The 16,710-nt window shown below is 38.7% G+C and overlaps 1 protein-coding gene across 1 annotated transcript in view; it reads right to left on the reverse strand.

Moving 5' to 3' along the window:
- PDZD4 (PDZ domain containing 4) overlaps positions 1–16,710 on the reverse strand; it is a 671,734-nt gene that overhangs the window by 2,257 nt on the left and 652,767 nt on the right. Inside the window, exon 7 of the mRNA XM_044080016.1 lies at positions 1–441. This exon is cut by the window's left edge and continues 2,257 nt beyond it. Within this exon, the coding sequence (XP_043935951.1) occupies positions 1–441 (441 nt within the window). The remainder of the gene's footprint in view (positions 442–16,710) is intronic.

Below are 16,710 nucleotides of genomic sequence, written 5' to 3' on the forward strand. Positions count from 1 at the left end.
AAGCTTGGCCATCTCATGATTAATGTTTTCATTTCTGTTGACATCGAGGGCATTCCCTCTTTGATAGTATAGTCCCAGCTCATTTCCATTCTCAAAATGGCACTTAATTTCCAGAAGTTCCCGGTACCTCTCATATTCTTCCTCTGTCAGTCCTGGCATGTCTCCAAGACTCATGCCATCAGCTGCTAGCAGGGAGTCAGTACTGAAGTGGAAATCCCGGCTTTGCAGGGTGTCACTCTTGAAGCGGAACTTGCGTAAGCTGCCTGGTGTGTTGGTGGTATTTGTGGTGCTAGTTTGGTCATCCCCAAGAATGTCATGCTCAGAGCTCTCTTCATTGCGGGTGCTCTCATCAGTACGGCCAACACCACTATCTAGTTCCTGGCTGTTACTTAATACAGTCACAGTGTCTGGTGTCCCCTTTTCATCATCATCATTTTCAATCTGAGGAAGATAAAAACAAAAATACATGTAATGGAAGCAGTTTATCAGAAACATACAATATCTTACAACATCATTTACATTTCCATAAAATCCAACAGCACAGAATGTAACATAACGACGGTAAGTCTCACTTATTTTCCTCATTGTTCTGCTTACCTTCCATATCACTCACTGAAATATTATACTATCAAGCTGACACACAATTTAATCTAACAGGTGCCCATTACCAGACAAAACTTACTACTGCAACTCACTACCTGGAGATGTTGACAACAGATACAAGTGCTCTTGAAAAGTAGGTGCATGACACCAAACATATAGGTGCCTAATTAGCAATAAATTTGTATACTGAATAACATATGCCTCTTTCTATTTCTAGCAAGATTGTGGGATAAAACTTAGAAACACAAGTTAAAAAAGTAAAAAAAAATGCCTGTGGCAAAAATGACACAAAAATGTAAGCTTATTGTCAAAGACACTGGAAAGCATATACTTTAATGAATGATATTATAAAAATCTACCTCATAAAGTTATTTATTTTTGCTTCTCTGAAAAAGGGAGATGTAACATGAGGGACATCTTTAAATCACTGATGCTAACGGTATGTTGATCATTTATTCAGGTTTTCTGTGTACTAAGCAGCTTCAAATCTGTGTGTGATGGAAGGGTGGATTCAGAAAAATGTGAAAGGCAAATAAGGCATGAAAACAGGAATGCACTTCCAAAAAACAGGGACATCATTTGAAAGGGAAAATCAAGTATGAAAATATGTACATACCCTCAAAATAGGTGCAGTTGACTGGTTTGCTTTGTCCCTTATAGTCTCTAATCTCCCTTACAATCCTATAGCAACTGACACCTGTACACAAGTTTTTCCAACATCCACCTTTTTCCCCTATATAAAGTATCTTTCTCCATTAGGCTAAAACTTTTCATTCTTACATAACCAAGTAAATAATAATGGATGCAAGGATACAAGGGCTAGAAATATCAATAAGTTGTCCATGACAAATTATTGGGCCTTGCTGAAGTACAGTTTTATCCTCAATTGTATTATGTTTGCACTCACATGTCCTTTCAAAAAGCTGGATAATATTTTCAGTTGCCTCCCACATTTTGAGACCAATAATCAGTGCTATTTTTAGATTTCTGTACCTTCACAGCCTTTAGCTACTATATGGACTTTTAAGCAGTTGTTTTGAAATGTAAGTAAAGGATATTACAACTTAACCAAATTAAGAAGAAAGTTTGAAAATAACACAAACTTCACAAGTACACATCGGGCTGTTAGTTCCCAATCAGAGCTGGAATTTGAGGATAAGCCTCTGTCTCAAAAGTGATTACAGAATCTGGACTACCTACACTACACTACCACAGAATCTGAACTGCCTACACTACAGTACTACAGAATCTGGACTACCTACACTACGATATCACAGAATCTGGACTACCTACACAACGGTATCACAGAATCTAGACTACCCCATACTACAGTACCACAGAATCTGGACTACCTACACTACAGTACCACAGAATCTGGACTACCTGCACTACGGTATCACAGCTGCTGCATCAGTCTGGCCAGGCAGGAAGGAAAGGAGAAAGCTGAGTGATATCCCAGAAGACCATTCTCTTATCCTGTATGTATGTCTGTGTGTGTGGAGGGGGGGGCGGTGTAGATATATTTAAAGTCTTTTGCTAATGCTCTGTTGGCTGCAAACTACTTAGAGCTGGAGAACAAAATGTCATAGGCACTTATTTAACATATGCCCACTCCATGAACCAGAGTAAGACGAGGTTAAGGGATCTGGCAGAAACAGTAATCACTACAAGTGTAAAGGATAAAAACAATTCAGGCAGAATTTTAAAGCAATTTACACTTAGAGCAAGTTGTTATAATGAGCTTGTGAGAGAATACGTAATGTTAGTGATTATGGAAAATGCCTTACTGTCATCTTTTGCTGATATATGCAAATGAGGAAGTAAATAAGCCACCATGGGTGTTCCCCTGCCCTGTACCCTCTTACATAAGAATCAGTCATTGACCCAAACTTCAGAGCAACCTTGAAATGGTTGTGCATACCTACAAAGTCTGGCACATCCGCCATGAAGCCGCTGTGCAGTGACAAGAAAACAGCATACACAGTGGTGGAAAGTATACCCATCTACTAACAGAAAATGTTCTCTCCTTCCCAAAATTCAACTTTTAATATCTTTACTCCATCTCACTTTCTTTTCCCATACTTCTATACAAGTAATGGGCAATTCTTTCCTACTCACTTTGTCCTTGTTAGCCTATTTATCTACATCTGTCTGCCTCCTTGTTATGATCATTGACCTAGTTTGGTTTTAGCAATCAATCAAGAATGGATTTTGATTTTATGTGATATTTGGACATTGTAATTGTTAATATTTCTGTTGGAAACTTAGAATGATACAGCACTTTTGTGCTTTGACTAAAGAAATCCTTGACTAAGTACCTGCCTTCCCTCATGCCTTCATGATGAGTGAGAGAAGCTTCAGCTGCTGAGGCGGGACTTTGTCAATAAATCACTTGTAGTTCAGGAGTGATTGACAGTGCATAAGTCTGCTTGCTGATATATAAGGTATCCAAAATATCTTACAAGAAAGTTCAGCATGTCAGCTGAGACAGGATGCCAGGAATTTTGACTTGAACTCTACTTTGGTTTGAGTACATGAGATGTATTTAAATTTAACATGATAGAGTCCTTTAATAATTATTGCATACAATACTAATAAGAGACGGAGTATTTCATTTATTTAATATACAGCACGTCTACCACTCAGCAGTTGTCCATAAAAAGAATACTATGTGAGAAATGCCAGCATGTATTTCAACTGAAGAGTATTTTGGTGAGTCAATGGAATTTCGCTGGCTGCTGACAGCAATAATACAATGATTTGGGGAGTGATTTTGAAAGGGAAGAGAAGTCAGCAGGTCTGTTGTAATGGACACTTATTGTGCAATGTGTGCACACACACACACACACACATAACTATATATCTATTTCTGTCTGTCTCTCTCTGTAGATATATATATATATATATATATATATATATATATATATATATATATATATATATGTGTCTCATTAAAGAGAAAGCACTCATGACTGAACCTCTAATGAGCAATCACTTTAGAGTGAATGCTCATATGAGTAAACATACAAAAACAACAACATTTTTTTTCTATTTTTAGCTCTCTTGCACTCCCCATGGGGAGCTGTGTTCCCCACACCCCCTACCAATTATATATACTAACTTCAAGATCCCTTTCAAATGACTGTATGTAGACACTCCATTTGGAAGAAAATTCACTAACATGAGTGTTCATTTTTTATTTTACAACATGAAAGGGTTTAACTTTATACCAGCTAGTAAAGCCTCTGTGGAGGAGACCATTGTGGATCTTAAAATATTTACTAGGAAATTGAATCTTGGGCTAATTATGGAGATCATGTATCTTACCAGCATGCTGCTACTGTTCCAAAGAAAAAGAGTGTGACTGATCCCACCCTGCACTCTGCTCTAGGTGTCTTTGAAAAGATGTGTGAGAGAGACATTTAACAGGCTTTGTCCTCTGAGAAAGGGGAATCAAAGAAAAAAGAAAAGAAAAATTTCTACAATATGACATCTAACGAAAGGGCACTCCTTAATGAATATATTAAGGACAGGGGCATTAGGTGCATGAAACCAGACAAAGGGGAGGGGTCTTGTTATTATGGACACCCATGACTATGCTGGGAGATTATAAAAATTGCTGAATGACTCCAATGTACACATTGTCGTTTAATTAATGAAATCCATCGAGCTATTAGGATAGTTTTGGATAAACTGTTGGCACTTGAGTGTATTACTTGGAGTGTTTATGATTATTTGATGGTTGAGCATCCTGTTATTCCCAAGATTTTTGGAATTCCGATCATTCATTCTTCTTTGGACAATCCACCTCTATGTCCTAGTGTGTCAGCTCAAGGCTCAATAACTGAGCCCCTGGCCAAATTTATTGATCACAAACTCAAGAAGATCTTGTTTCCTTCCTACATACTGTCAAGGATTCTTGGGATCTCATTGACAAGTTAATGGGGAGTTAATTCCAGTGGTACTATTTTGCTTGCAACGTGTTTCATCAAAAGTTTGTTTATGGTCATCCTGCAGGATGTGGGATTGAATTGGTTTGGTCAGGTGGTTACTAGATTTGGTGGCCTTGATTTTGAGGGGGTGCATTTGGTCATTGAACTGATGGAAATTGTACTTGGAAACAACTTCCTATCATTTGATGGTGAGTTTTTCAAACAAATATCAAGTGTGGACATGGGTGCATCTTGTGCCCCCCTCTTTGCCAACATAGTTCTGCTAAGTTGGGAACTGGACTTTGTCTTCAAATGCCCTGAATTTAATAAATGTAGGGGCTATTTTAGATTTTTGGATGATTTATTGATAATATGGGACAGTTCCCATCAGAATTTCATCCAAATTATTGAAGTCTTGGCTACCAGAACTTTGTTTCTTGAGTTTACGCACACTGTTAGTGAAGACAGTATTCACTATCTGGGCATATAGATTACAAAGCTACCTGGTAGAGGTTTTGTAAAAGAAATATTCCGGAAACCTATTTTCTGCAACGCCTTTCTGTCTTTCGACAGTTTCCACTCTTTTCATCAAAAGAAGGGGGTGGTCAAGAGTGAACTTATTAGAATTTCTAGGTTGACATCAGATGATGGTGCTTGCATGAAGCAGTTTGATCTTTTAAGGAGTATGTTTCTTAATAGAGGATATCCACAGGACTTGTTGAATAAATTGCAGGATGAGATATGGGCCCTCAGGGGTGACTGTTATCCCCCTATTATTATTTCTGACTTAGTGCATTTGTAGGATGGTATCAGCTCATTAGACAACAAACACAACATGGTTTTACATTATTCCCTTGACACTGGAGATATCCAGAAGATTGTTCCGAGGAATTGGTACCTACTTTCTAGTAATGTGGATATCAACAAGCATTTTGCTGCTGCTCCATCATTTACTTTTAAAAAGAAGAAGAATATAAAATCATTACTGGAAATGCAGGTGGCTTGGGGGGGGGGGGGTCAGCCCACCCACTACAAGGAAATGTGGACACTGTAATCAATTTCCCTTTATTTGTTTATCCTCGGGTGACACATGGCTGTCCAGGTTGACTACTGTTTACCATGGGGGAAGTTTAACTGCAATTCTGAAAGAGTTGTTTATCTTGCTCTGTGTGACTCTTGAATGGCTTTCTATACTGGAAAGACTGTCAATTCCCTTGATAAAAGAATTTACCAGCATGACTACAGCGTCAGGAAAAATGACAACAAAAGTGCCCGGACTAGACATGCTGGTCTGTGTGCTGGTTTTAGGCAGTTAAAATTATTGGTACTAGAGCAAGTCAAGATTGGTGTTTTCCTGGTGACTGGCAGAATTTTTACTGCAGAGGGAAATGTTTTGTCAGTTACACTTTGATGCCTGCAATTTTCCGGGTTTGAATGACACTATATCTATTTCTAGTGAGCTTAAAAAAGGGCTAAATTCACTAAAGCTATATTTTATTATTATTGTATTTTACTATTGTGATGTTTTACATCTTTGCATTTTATTTTGCACATTTTTTTAACTGCATTTTCTTTATTGCAGAATGTTGCATCCACAGTTTTGTGGATGTTTTCTCTTTAATTTGAGTAAGGGTTTAACACTTGTTTGATGGCTTTTTATACATAAACGCATTTTCTCTTTACTGTTCTTGGTTCTGATGATGTCACTCTGTGATGAAAGCACTTAACCAACAGTTTTCTCTTGTGCTACAGTGAATAAAGTGTTTTGGATTGCTCTTCGAACTATTCTACTTTTGTTTTTTGTTATCTAACAAAATTCAAGTGTAACTTGGAAAATTGGGTGGGAAACCAGAAATTCATCCCTGGTTTGGCACCTATGTCTCTAGTGCAAAATGGTAACCTGTAAATAGTTCATCTCCCAGGCCCATGCTTACACTTATCAAGGGTATCAGGACTTGTCAGAGATTTGGGATGCATAGCTAGGATTATAAAGGCCTTTGTGGTTGTTCGCCTAGTAAACACCTATGAACCTATGTTTATATATGTGCATGCATGCAAGTGTGTGCATGTGTGTGTGTGTGTGTGTGTGTGCGTGTGTGTGTGTATGTGTGTATGTGTGTGTGTGTGTGTGTGTGTGTGTGTGTGTGTGTGTGTGTGTGTGTGTGTGTGTGTGTGTGTGTGTGTGTGTGTGTGTTTGTGTGTGTGTGTGTGTGTGTGTGTGTGTGTGTATGGGTTGCTATCAGATCGCTGAAAGCCCATTTCACCAAAACTCATTTCACCAAGACCAAATCGCTGAAAACTCATTTTGCTGAAAACACATTTCACAGAAAATAGTACAGGCAGTGTATATGCCCTTTTCCCCACTGTAGTGCGACCCTGAAGTTAGTATATATAAGAAGGGGCGGTGTGGGGGGTGTAGTCCCCCACCTAATGTTGTTATAAACTACTATATAAAACTAAGCTAGGTGGGGGGCTACGCCACCCCTGCATTGTGGGGGGCTGTGCCCCCCAACCCCCCTACTTATATATTCTAACTCCAGAGTCGCACTACAGTGGGGAAAAGGGCATATACACTGCCTTTACTATTTTTGGTGAAATGAGTTTTCGGCAAAATGAGTTTTCAGCGAAATGAGTTTGCAGCGATTTGGTTTCGGTGAAATGGGCTTTCGGTGATCTGATAGGAACCTGTGTGTGTGTATACATATATATATATATATATATATATATATATATATATATATATTTACTCACAAGCGGTGATCCGCTGTGGCAACCCCTAACTGGAAAAAGCCGAAAGAAGAAGAAGAAGATATCTACACACAAACACACACACACACACACACACACACATATATATATAAATATATATATATATATATATATATATATATATATATATATATATATATAGATAGATAGATAGATATAGGTAAATATATATAGATAGAAAGATATAGACAGATATAAAATGAGGTATACTAAAATACACACAGTTTTGAACTGGGTAGATGGTGTTTAGTTATTAGTTAACAAGTCTTCCACAATGCGGGCAGTGGCCCAGTTATTTTATAAACCCCATTACGTTGGGCTTAGCTGATAAAATCTAGCTGTGCAGAGGGAAAGGGGTGGGTGAGAGTAAGATGCTGAATGTCGTTGAATGTTTCATTTGCTTCCTGTTTCTCAAATTCCTAAATGTATCAAACAACAAGCAAGCTGGGCAATGGCTTGGAACTTAAAAAGAAAGCTAAAAGGAATAAAAAGTACCATTCAGCACCAGTTGAAGCTCGCCAAATACCAATATTTTTTGAAAATAAAAATTACTTGAATAAAACCAAACTAAGTGCTTTCATCCCAAACATTCAGACTTTATCAGACTCTGGCAAACATCAGAGAATTCAAAGTTAAGCAAGCAATAATTTCTGACTGGTATGTGTTATCATGGAAATAACTCCTACCCGGGCTGTGCAGACGGCCTCTACAAACCTAGAAGGGCATTATTTCCATTGTAACACACATACCATGGAGGTCATTACTGTGCTTAGAGAATGGACTGTCTGTAAAATTGTTGTGTTTTCTTACTTATTTTTTTTAATTACTACATTATTTTTTTATATATATTTTTGATATAAAGTAGTTCCTCCACCTAATGATTCAAACTTGCTGTAGTGTACATCAATGGCATTAGAGGAAACATTTTACATCCAAAACATAACACTTTAAAAAAATATCCAGGTATTTACTTTATTTTTTGGTCCCTTACTCCTGAAGCGTTTGGTTTCTTGCCAGTCATTGAAGATTGAAGTTACTAAATAATGACATACATTTGAGTTTTAGACTTTTATTTCCTTCAGAAAAATCATGCAAACACAAATCTTTGTATTTAGGCAAGTTTGTAATTTTCTAAGAGTAATAATTAAAATCTGTTCCTATTTTTAAGCATTTGTTCCCCCTTTATTTTAGGCATTATCCAGATGGTTTCAGCTGAAAGGAACAGAGGTATGCAAACCTCTTTACTACAGCTGCTGACATTTGTCGATCTCACTCCCTTACTCTATCACAAACACATGCGCGCGCGTGCGTGCGTGCACATGCATACACACACACACACACACACACACACACACACACACACACACACACACTTACGTATTATCGCAACCAGATGTTTGCGGTCGCGAAATTCCCATACTTCAACTTGTGTGAGGGCATGAAACACTGTAAGGTGTTTTTAAAAGTCCTTATTGTTGAGGGAAAAGTTTGCATCACCTTCAGGTACAGAAAAAAATGTACAAAATCCTCTTCCTGATCTGCATGCATTATAAACGCACGCTTTAATTGTCATGGCTAACAAATGGAATGTTTGAGTAGTGGTTTTGGGCTGCATGCATTACAAACGCACGCTTTAATTGTCATAGCTAACAAATGGAATGTTTGAGTAGTGGTTTTGGGCTCTAATTTCTAAAAGGGGTGTAACAGCAAGTTTTAAGTTGTGTCCCTATATTGTGTGGGTTACATTTCCCAAACAAGATTTATTATTATTACTACAACACAGAGCAGAAGGGATGAATGCCTTCACAATGAGTTACTGTTGTTTCCTACACTCCGCGTGTAATGGTCTTTTCTTTTTTAAGATGTCTCTGTCCCCAGAACCTTACATGCATGTAAAACATGAAGAAGATTTCTTAAGTTGATTGATCAAGTTTTGTTTGCTGCATACTTGGTTTTGTGAAAGAATTGCAGGGTAGCGTGAAGATGTACAAACATTGCCATACACACGTCCTTCACATGACTGAGAGGGAGCAGCCCTCCGTACTGCAGTGCTCATTCTCTCTGCCCGGGAGAGCATGTTCCCCGGGTTTACAAATTTGACCATTATTCCTCTTGGCAAGTCCTAAACCAGCTGACAGAATAATAGATGACACTTGACACTAGCCTTTTCCACACTAACATTGCTAGTTTCGCGAAACCATTGCAGAGTGTGGCAGGGCCCAAATCTGGTTGCGATAATAAGCAAGTATCAACAAAACATATATAAACAATGCAACAATGTGACAGAAAACCAAACTAATGTACATATATATAATTTCCTTCTCAGTTTCTGTTTCTTTAACACACATTTGAAATTGATGTTATAATTAAGACTGGCTTTGTATGTGGCATCTCATTTCACTTGACATTCATATTCCTCAGAGTCTAAAAGGTTTTCAGCATCTCTTCCCAGTATCCGGTTCATAAAGGACAATCACATGAAAAATAAATCTTTTAAAATTGTTACATTTAATTGAATATTTAAATAAGGCATTCTTGTTATTTCTCTTTTTTAGTATGACAATGTTCATATATCCTCGACTTTAATTTTCTAGTGGTGCTCCCAGTATAGCAATGTTGATATATCATACATTCTGCTGCATACACCACATTATTGTCTCCACAATTACTGTAATTCAGGTCCCAATAACTTTTATCAGTATTGAGACAAGCAATGAGGGTGAATTAGATATGAACTTACATTGATTACACTTGTTACAAGAAAAAGTGCTCATCACTTGAATGGTGGAAACTTTTCTAATGTTAGAAGTATATTCTAAAATACTTTTTGTCTGTTTTTTTATTCACAAAAACAGGTTCTTCAGTTATTATACTACTCACTATTGGGTCACCCTCCAAAATATGCAAATTATTCCATATTACATCCTTAATCGCTAGTGTATCTAGTGTAAAGGTCAAAATTACACTCATATCGAAATTAGATGTACTGTCATTAGATGTGTAATTGGTTATTCAATTAGTTTTTAATGAGTACTTAACTTAGAATTCTTTTTTGATACAGTCTGATGAAGTCTAAATGTTTGGGACGAAAACACATCATCTGGTTTTATTCATTTTTATTTTCAATAAATATTGTCATTTAGCGAGCGCCAACCAGTGTCAAAAGGTACATTTTATTATTTTCAAATTCCTAACTGATCAGGTTAATCGGGGAGGTGGGGTATGTAGTGTGTGTGTGTGTGTGTGTGTGTGTGTGTGTGTGTGTGTGTGTGTATGTAAGGCTGCAGGGAAAGGTCTAATTTTGTTGCTTAATTTGTTTGTTTTCCAGAAGACTGAGGTGTAATCCCTGACAGAGCATTGGACTTGAATAGTGTCCCAGGTGGAGGAGTTATTAAAAGGGCGGTTGCAAGAGGCTGAGATACCAGTGTAGTCACAGGGAGAGTTGTTATCAGAGCTACAGACAAGGAATAGGAGAAGATGCAAGGCACCAGAGGAGCAGACTGCCAATGCTGTATGAAAGAGACTGAAGAAAATGACAAGAACAACTCAGGGAATAGCCAGTACACTTATGATGGCGGTGCCCCAGGTGTCTCTAGGTAACTGTGTGAGTGGTCAAATGATTGGTGATTCAGTAACAGTGGGTTGGAAGCTGATATGGTGGCAGAGTTGGTACAAATGCTGGAAGAGCTAGAGAGGGCCAGATTACAAGAGCTGAGTTTTGAAGGGCAGATGCAGAAGATGAGGTCTCAGCTGCAGGTAGGGGATACGAGTGTTGGAGCAGATGCAGCTGTTTCAGAACCGATGAGTAGACAGGTCAAGCAGGAGTTTGGTCAGTTTGGTTACATGGTGGTTTTGGCTATGCAGGCACAGCCAGGAGATTGGCTGGTAACCAGACCTTTTTAATGGAAGAGACTGGAGAGTTTATTACACCTCAGATTACCTTAACTGTGAAGGAGAAAATATAGACGGGAGATTATGTTGATGTATTTGATCTGATTGATGCCTGTGCTGTGCAGAGGCTGGTTGAGATGGAAGGTCCAAGCACTAAGGACTTAGTGGCTACTTTGACTGCTTTAGGTAGAAGAAGGCCAGGTAAGCTCTGGGCATAAACCTGGGTCACGGGTTTGTTTACTACATGGCACTGAGTTCGGAGAAAGATATATCATAGGCTTTGCCTCTGTTGACATATTTTCTAATGATTCAAGAAGCACAGAGATAATAGCTAGTAATATCTGGTTGTGTTATGACCAGCATTTTTGTAAACAAAAAGCAGTAGATAAGACATTGTGATGGGATATCCAGTTGGAATCAATGTCAAATAATCCGGAGGTGCATGGTAAGCAAGAGAAACTGGGAATGGGTTAAATACTTGATGGGCACTTAATGCTGACAGATATTCCTGGCCTGTTTGTAGGTTTAACCATGTATGTTCAACTTACGTGGGAATCATGCAGCAGCAAAGTGGTGACATAAGGAAGGGAGAGCTGGGCAGGAGTCAGTGGTGGTACAGGGGGAGCTGGACAGGTATCAGTGGTGGTACAGGGGGAGCTGGGCAGGAATCAGTGGTGGTACAGCTGGGTAGGAATCAGTGTTGGTACAGGGGGAGCTGGGCAGGAGTCAGTGGTGGCACAGGGGGAGATGGGCAAGAGTCAGTGGTGGTACAGGGGGAGCTGCGCAGGAATCAGTGGTGGTACGGGGTGTTGGGCAAGAGTCAGTGGTGGAACAGGAGGAGCTGGGTAGGAATCAGTGGTGGTACAGGAAGGGGTCAAACTGTTTTATGCAGAATTCAAAGTTGCCCTTTCTCAGAGGAAGAAGTAATTTTAGTGGACAAAGAGGAGCAATGCCTTTTATTCAGTAGCTAGGGAGGCAGGTTTTCCCACTAACCCATTAATGTTCACATATTGGTTACCCTCTTTGGTGATTTTCCAGATGCTGGGATGGCTAATGAACTGAGAGAAGGTTTTACCAAGTGGGGTTTCTGTTATGTAAGGGGTTAGGGCAGAAGGGGTGTCATGCCATAACTTGAAATCTGTAGGAAGGAAGAAAAGGAAAGGGTAGTTCCAAAGTTGCTGACAAAGGAGTTGGAGGCAGGTAGACTGTTGGGTCCTTTTGATGAGCTGCTTTTTGAGAATTATCGTATATCTCCTTTGGGCTTAGTGGCTAAAAAGAATCCAAGCAAATGTATGCTTATTCATCATTTATCATATCCTGAAGGGTATTCAGAAATTGATATTATTGCAAGTTCAGATTCACAAGTGCAGTATGGATCCATCGATGATACATTGCATCTTATTTGAGATGTTCCAAATTCCTAGTTGATAAAACTGGATATTAAGGCAACGTTTCATTACTGCTAACGATACAGGAGGCTTGGCCTTTACTTGGAATGGCCATGCCTTTGGGGTGTGCTGTTGCTTGCACTACATTTGAGAAATTTAGTGTGACACTGCACTGGATATGGCAAAGGACAGCCCCACTCAGATGGTGGTCCATTATTTGGATGATTTTTTTGACTGGGAAGGGTAAGGAAGGTGCAGATGCTGCTAGGGTGACATTTGAGCAAATGTAGTATTATCCATTCCAAGGATTTAAACCTGATCTCTGACATGAATAGATCATGCTGGAGAGACCGATATGTGTCCCAGAGATTGCCCCTCCTCTGGAACAGGCTTCCTTTTCATGTGAAAAAGAGGCCTTCCCTGACCATCTTCAAGAACAATTTAGACCAATGGATGGAAAATCACAAATTCACTCCTGGGGTGGCATGCCATGTCCCTTATGGACAGAGGCAGTCTGTAAAAAATGTCAAAACCCTGCTTGCTGACCCAAGTTATCGTTCCTCTAGGGATAGAAAATTGGGTAGAATCTGGGTAAATTTGCTAGGCTTCTATGGGCTCTTGAGCCATTAGCCTATTACTTTTCTATGAACCTGTAAACATAAATGTTGTTCTTTAACTGGTTGTAACTCTGAAGTACTTTTATGTTCATTTTAATTATTTGTGATATTGAAATCTACGGCTTTTAACAAAACTGGTCGCAAAGGCTAATTTTTGCTGTGGTTTTTTATTAAGGGTCTTTGGACAAATATAGTTTGTGCTCAGACGTATTTATGCAGAGACACCTTTGTTGATGGGGGTAGGAAGTAAGATGATGGGGGTATTTTACAGCTTGATGTAGAGGTGTTTTTAATTGGTAATGGAAGAGTTACTATTTAAGAGGAAATTATAGATTTAGTGTAGGAGTAAGTTAAGGGTGACAGTGGGGGAATTAGGTTTATAAGAGCAAGCTGTGTTGTGTTTGGCCTCTTTTGGTGTGGTTTTATGCATCCCTCCTTCCCTAACGTCCTTCTTTTTAGTAAGGGTATTTGGTTGGGTGGTAGGGTAATGATTAGTGGGATGGGGTAAGAGGGTACCATTGAAATTTATGGCTTTTAATAAAACTGGTTCCTGTGGCAAATTTTCAGTGTTTTATCAGGGATCTTTGAGCAAAATGGCTACATTTTATCTACTTCCAAGTTCCTTTATCTTCAAATGGTTATACACTATTGGAATCTTCTTCCTTCATATTCAGCCACTAAATACTCGATTTCTTAGACTTTCAGTTCAGATCAAGTCCCTCTTCAGGAAATAATCTTCAAACACACAAGCACAATTGACCATTATAGATCATAGTATTTCCTTTATTGCCCCAGAATACTGGAAATATTTTCCTTCTACCATAAAAAAGAAGTCATTTGCATTGAGTTCAACTTAAAATAAAAAAAAAAAACCCTCTTTTCAAGGATGCAAAGTGCATCTGCCACTATACCCCAAATACTCCCTGAACACTGCTTTCCCAAGCCTTTCCTACAACTCATTTCTGTAAAATGCATACAATTAATTTACTATACAGGAGTACTGTAGCATCCTTCCTTCAAATCTAGCTCCCTATACCCCAACACCTTTTCCTTTTTTTCTTACAAATTATTCTTTTTATGAATACCATATATAGTTTTTGTAAAGTAGTGCCATATTGCAACCCATCTCTTGATTCAGGTTGATGGCCTTTTTAGATAAACTCTTATGCTCCATAAGCAATATTAATAATGATTTTTGTTCAGTAGACAACTTGCATTTTCTATCCAAAAGGCACTGTTAGAGTTTGATTTTTCCAAAAATCAAAGTGATCACTTCTTTATCTGTTTAAAACTACATTCTCTCAGATGTTGAAATAGTTCTTGATGCATATGCAATTGTTTTGTCATCATCTAAAGGTAAGACGTATTGAGTCACCACCTATACCATGTATTGAGGAAGTTTTACTTGCACACAGTGCCAGCTAGACAAAGTTTTGTATTTTATTATAAATTGCACTTGCTTCTCCTTATTTAAGAGTTCCCTTTCATCTGGTATAATCTGAGCATTAAAATATATTTTATAAAAAACGTATTTTCCTGTCACTTTTTGTTTCTTATACTGGTTGCCTTGAAACCACCTTGAAGTGGGGCATTCTAGCTAGTGTTTAAGTTTGTTTGTTGTAGCACTGAGCTTGATTCTTTCACTGTGTTTGCACATTAAGAGGACTGAGATCATTCATCATTTGGCAGAAGATATTTGCCTAGTTTGAGTTGTGAAACACAGAAAAAGGGCTCAAAAGTGTGGTTGTTGTATTAGCCAGAGGGCTTAGTAGTTAGTTTCTGTTCTTTTCTGCTGGCATAAATTCTGCACTTTTGCACGGAGTTGCTCACCAGATAGTGGTAGTTAGAAGTGTCTAGACAGTAAAACTTATCTACAAACTAACCTTAGAACTGAAACCTGTAACTTGGTGACTCTAAAACAGTCATTGTGTGAAAACAAGCTTAGAGCATCCAGTTTGCACAGTAAACAACACTACTATCAAATCTTAGCACAATCAAACATAGGCTAATGGCAAACCACAGAGACCACCCTAGGGGACCTCTATAAAACAAAGTCCACATCCTGCAGTATCCCACTCAAATACAGACCTGGACAACATGGATCTGCAATTTCCGAATGTTTCTGTAGCTGGCTTATGGGCATCCTGACACAATGTAGCACGTCTCATGTTCAGAGACAATCATTTAATCCGAAAACACACAGTATGTGATAGATGTACATACACAGTTTCACTGGATGCTAAAATCTCATATACATACAAGGTTGTCAAGACACAAACATTGCATCATCTACAAGTAGAGCCTATCAGACACACATAGATTCATAGATGATTACTAGGCTAATGGCACAAGAGCCTTTAAAGCCTAGTTAGTAATATCCAGGATATGACAATATTGTATCTTAATTCCTCAAATATGGGATGGACTAGTATGGGGTAGTGGGTCTTTGGGTGTTGGAGTCCTGAGGTATTTTACAAACTGCCTCTGTTCATGACATATATGGGCAGTAACCTGGGAGTGAATTTATGGTTCCCCATTAATTTATCAAAATTCTTTTTGAAGAGAGTGAGAGACAGTCTTTGTTTAACAAAGATGGGAAGTTTATTCCATAGACGAGGTAGCCTTTGGGATACAAATCTGTCCCTCCAGCAAGTTCTGTTAGAGTCACAAGTAAGGTTCAGGTCCATGGAACACATGACCCTTGTATATGTTTCTTGTGAATATGTAACGTTTTCATCAGGGCTGGATCAGAGAGTGTCTTGTAGGTCAGGCATAAGTCACCTCTCAATAAATGATATGGGATGCAGTAAAGGGATAGCACCTTTAGTCGGTCCGCATCAGACATGTGCTTTGCATTATTTTAATGAGAAACCTCTGGGGCTGCTTCAATTGGTGTAAGTGTCTGGTTAGGTACATCCAGAAGGCAGCATTGTACACAATTATTGGCCTGATAAGGGCCAAGTACAATGGCACTATGACTTATTTTGACCTTGATGCCATGCCTTTACACATAAGCTGTGTCACACAGAAGGATTTTCTCTCAACCAGTTATCTGGTGGTGAATGTGTAGGTTACTATCTACCTGTGTTCCTAGGTCCCTAACCATTGTGTCTACTTTTAGGGGTATGCTATCTATATTATAATTTGCAGGGATATCTGATTTACTGGAGGGTATGATTATGCATCTTTTAGCATTTACTCTCAGACCATGGTTTTGGTAGCAGTCGTTTGTCATTTTTAGGCCTGTTTGTGGGGTTTCAGCATCATTTACTTAAGAAAACTCGGTGAGCCAGAGAATCCCAATGTTAGCCTTCACTTCAGAGAAGTATATTTCAAACAGGAGGGGCTCCAACACTGAGCCCTGTGGGACACCCTTAGAAACAAGTTTCTTATCAGAAGTGGATATGCCTATCCTAACAGCATGCATCCTGTCAGTGAGCCAGTTTGCTATCCACCTGAAAATGTAGGGGTTTATGGCTAACTCAGTAAATGTAGCTATAATCCCTGAGT

Source organism: Protopterus annectens, chromosome 8.part0, assembly GCF_019279795.1.
Source record: "Protopterus annectens isolate FY-2018-M chromosome 8.part0, PAN1.0, whole genome shotgun sequence".
NCBI lineage: Eukaryota > Metazoa > Chordata > Ceratodontiformes > Protopteridae > Protopterus > Protopterus annectens.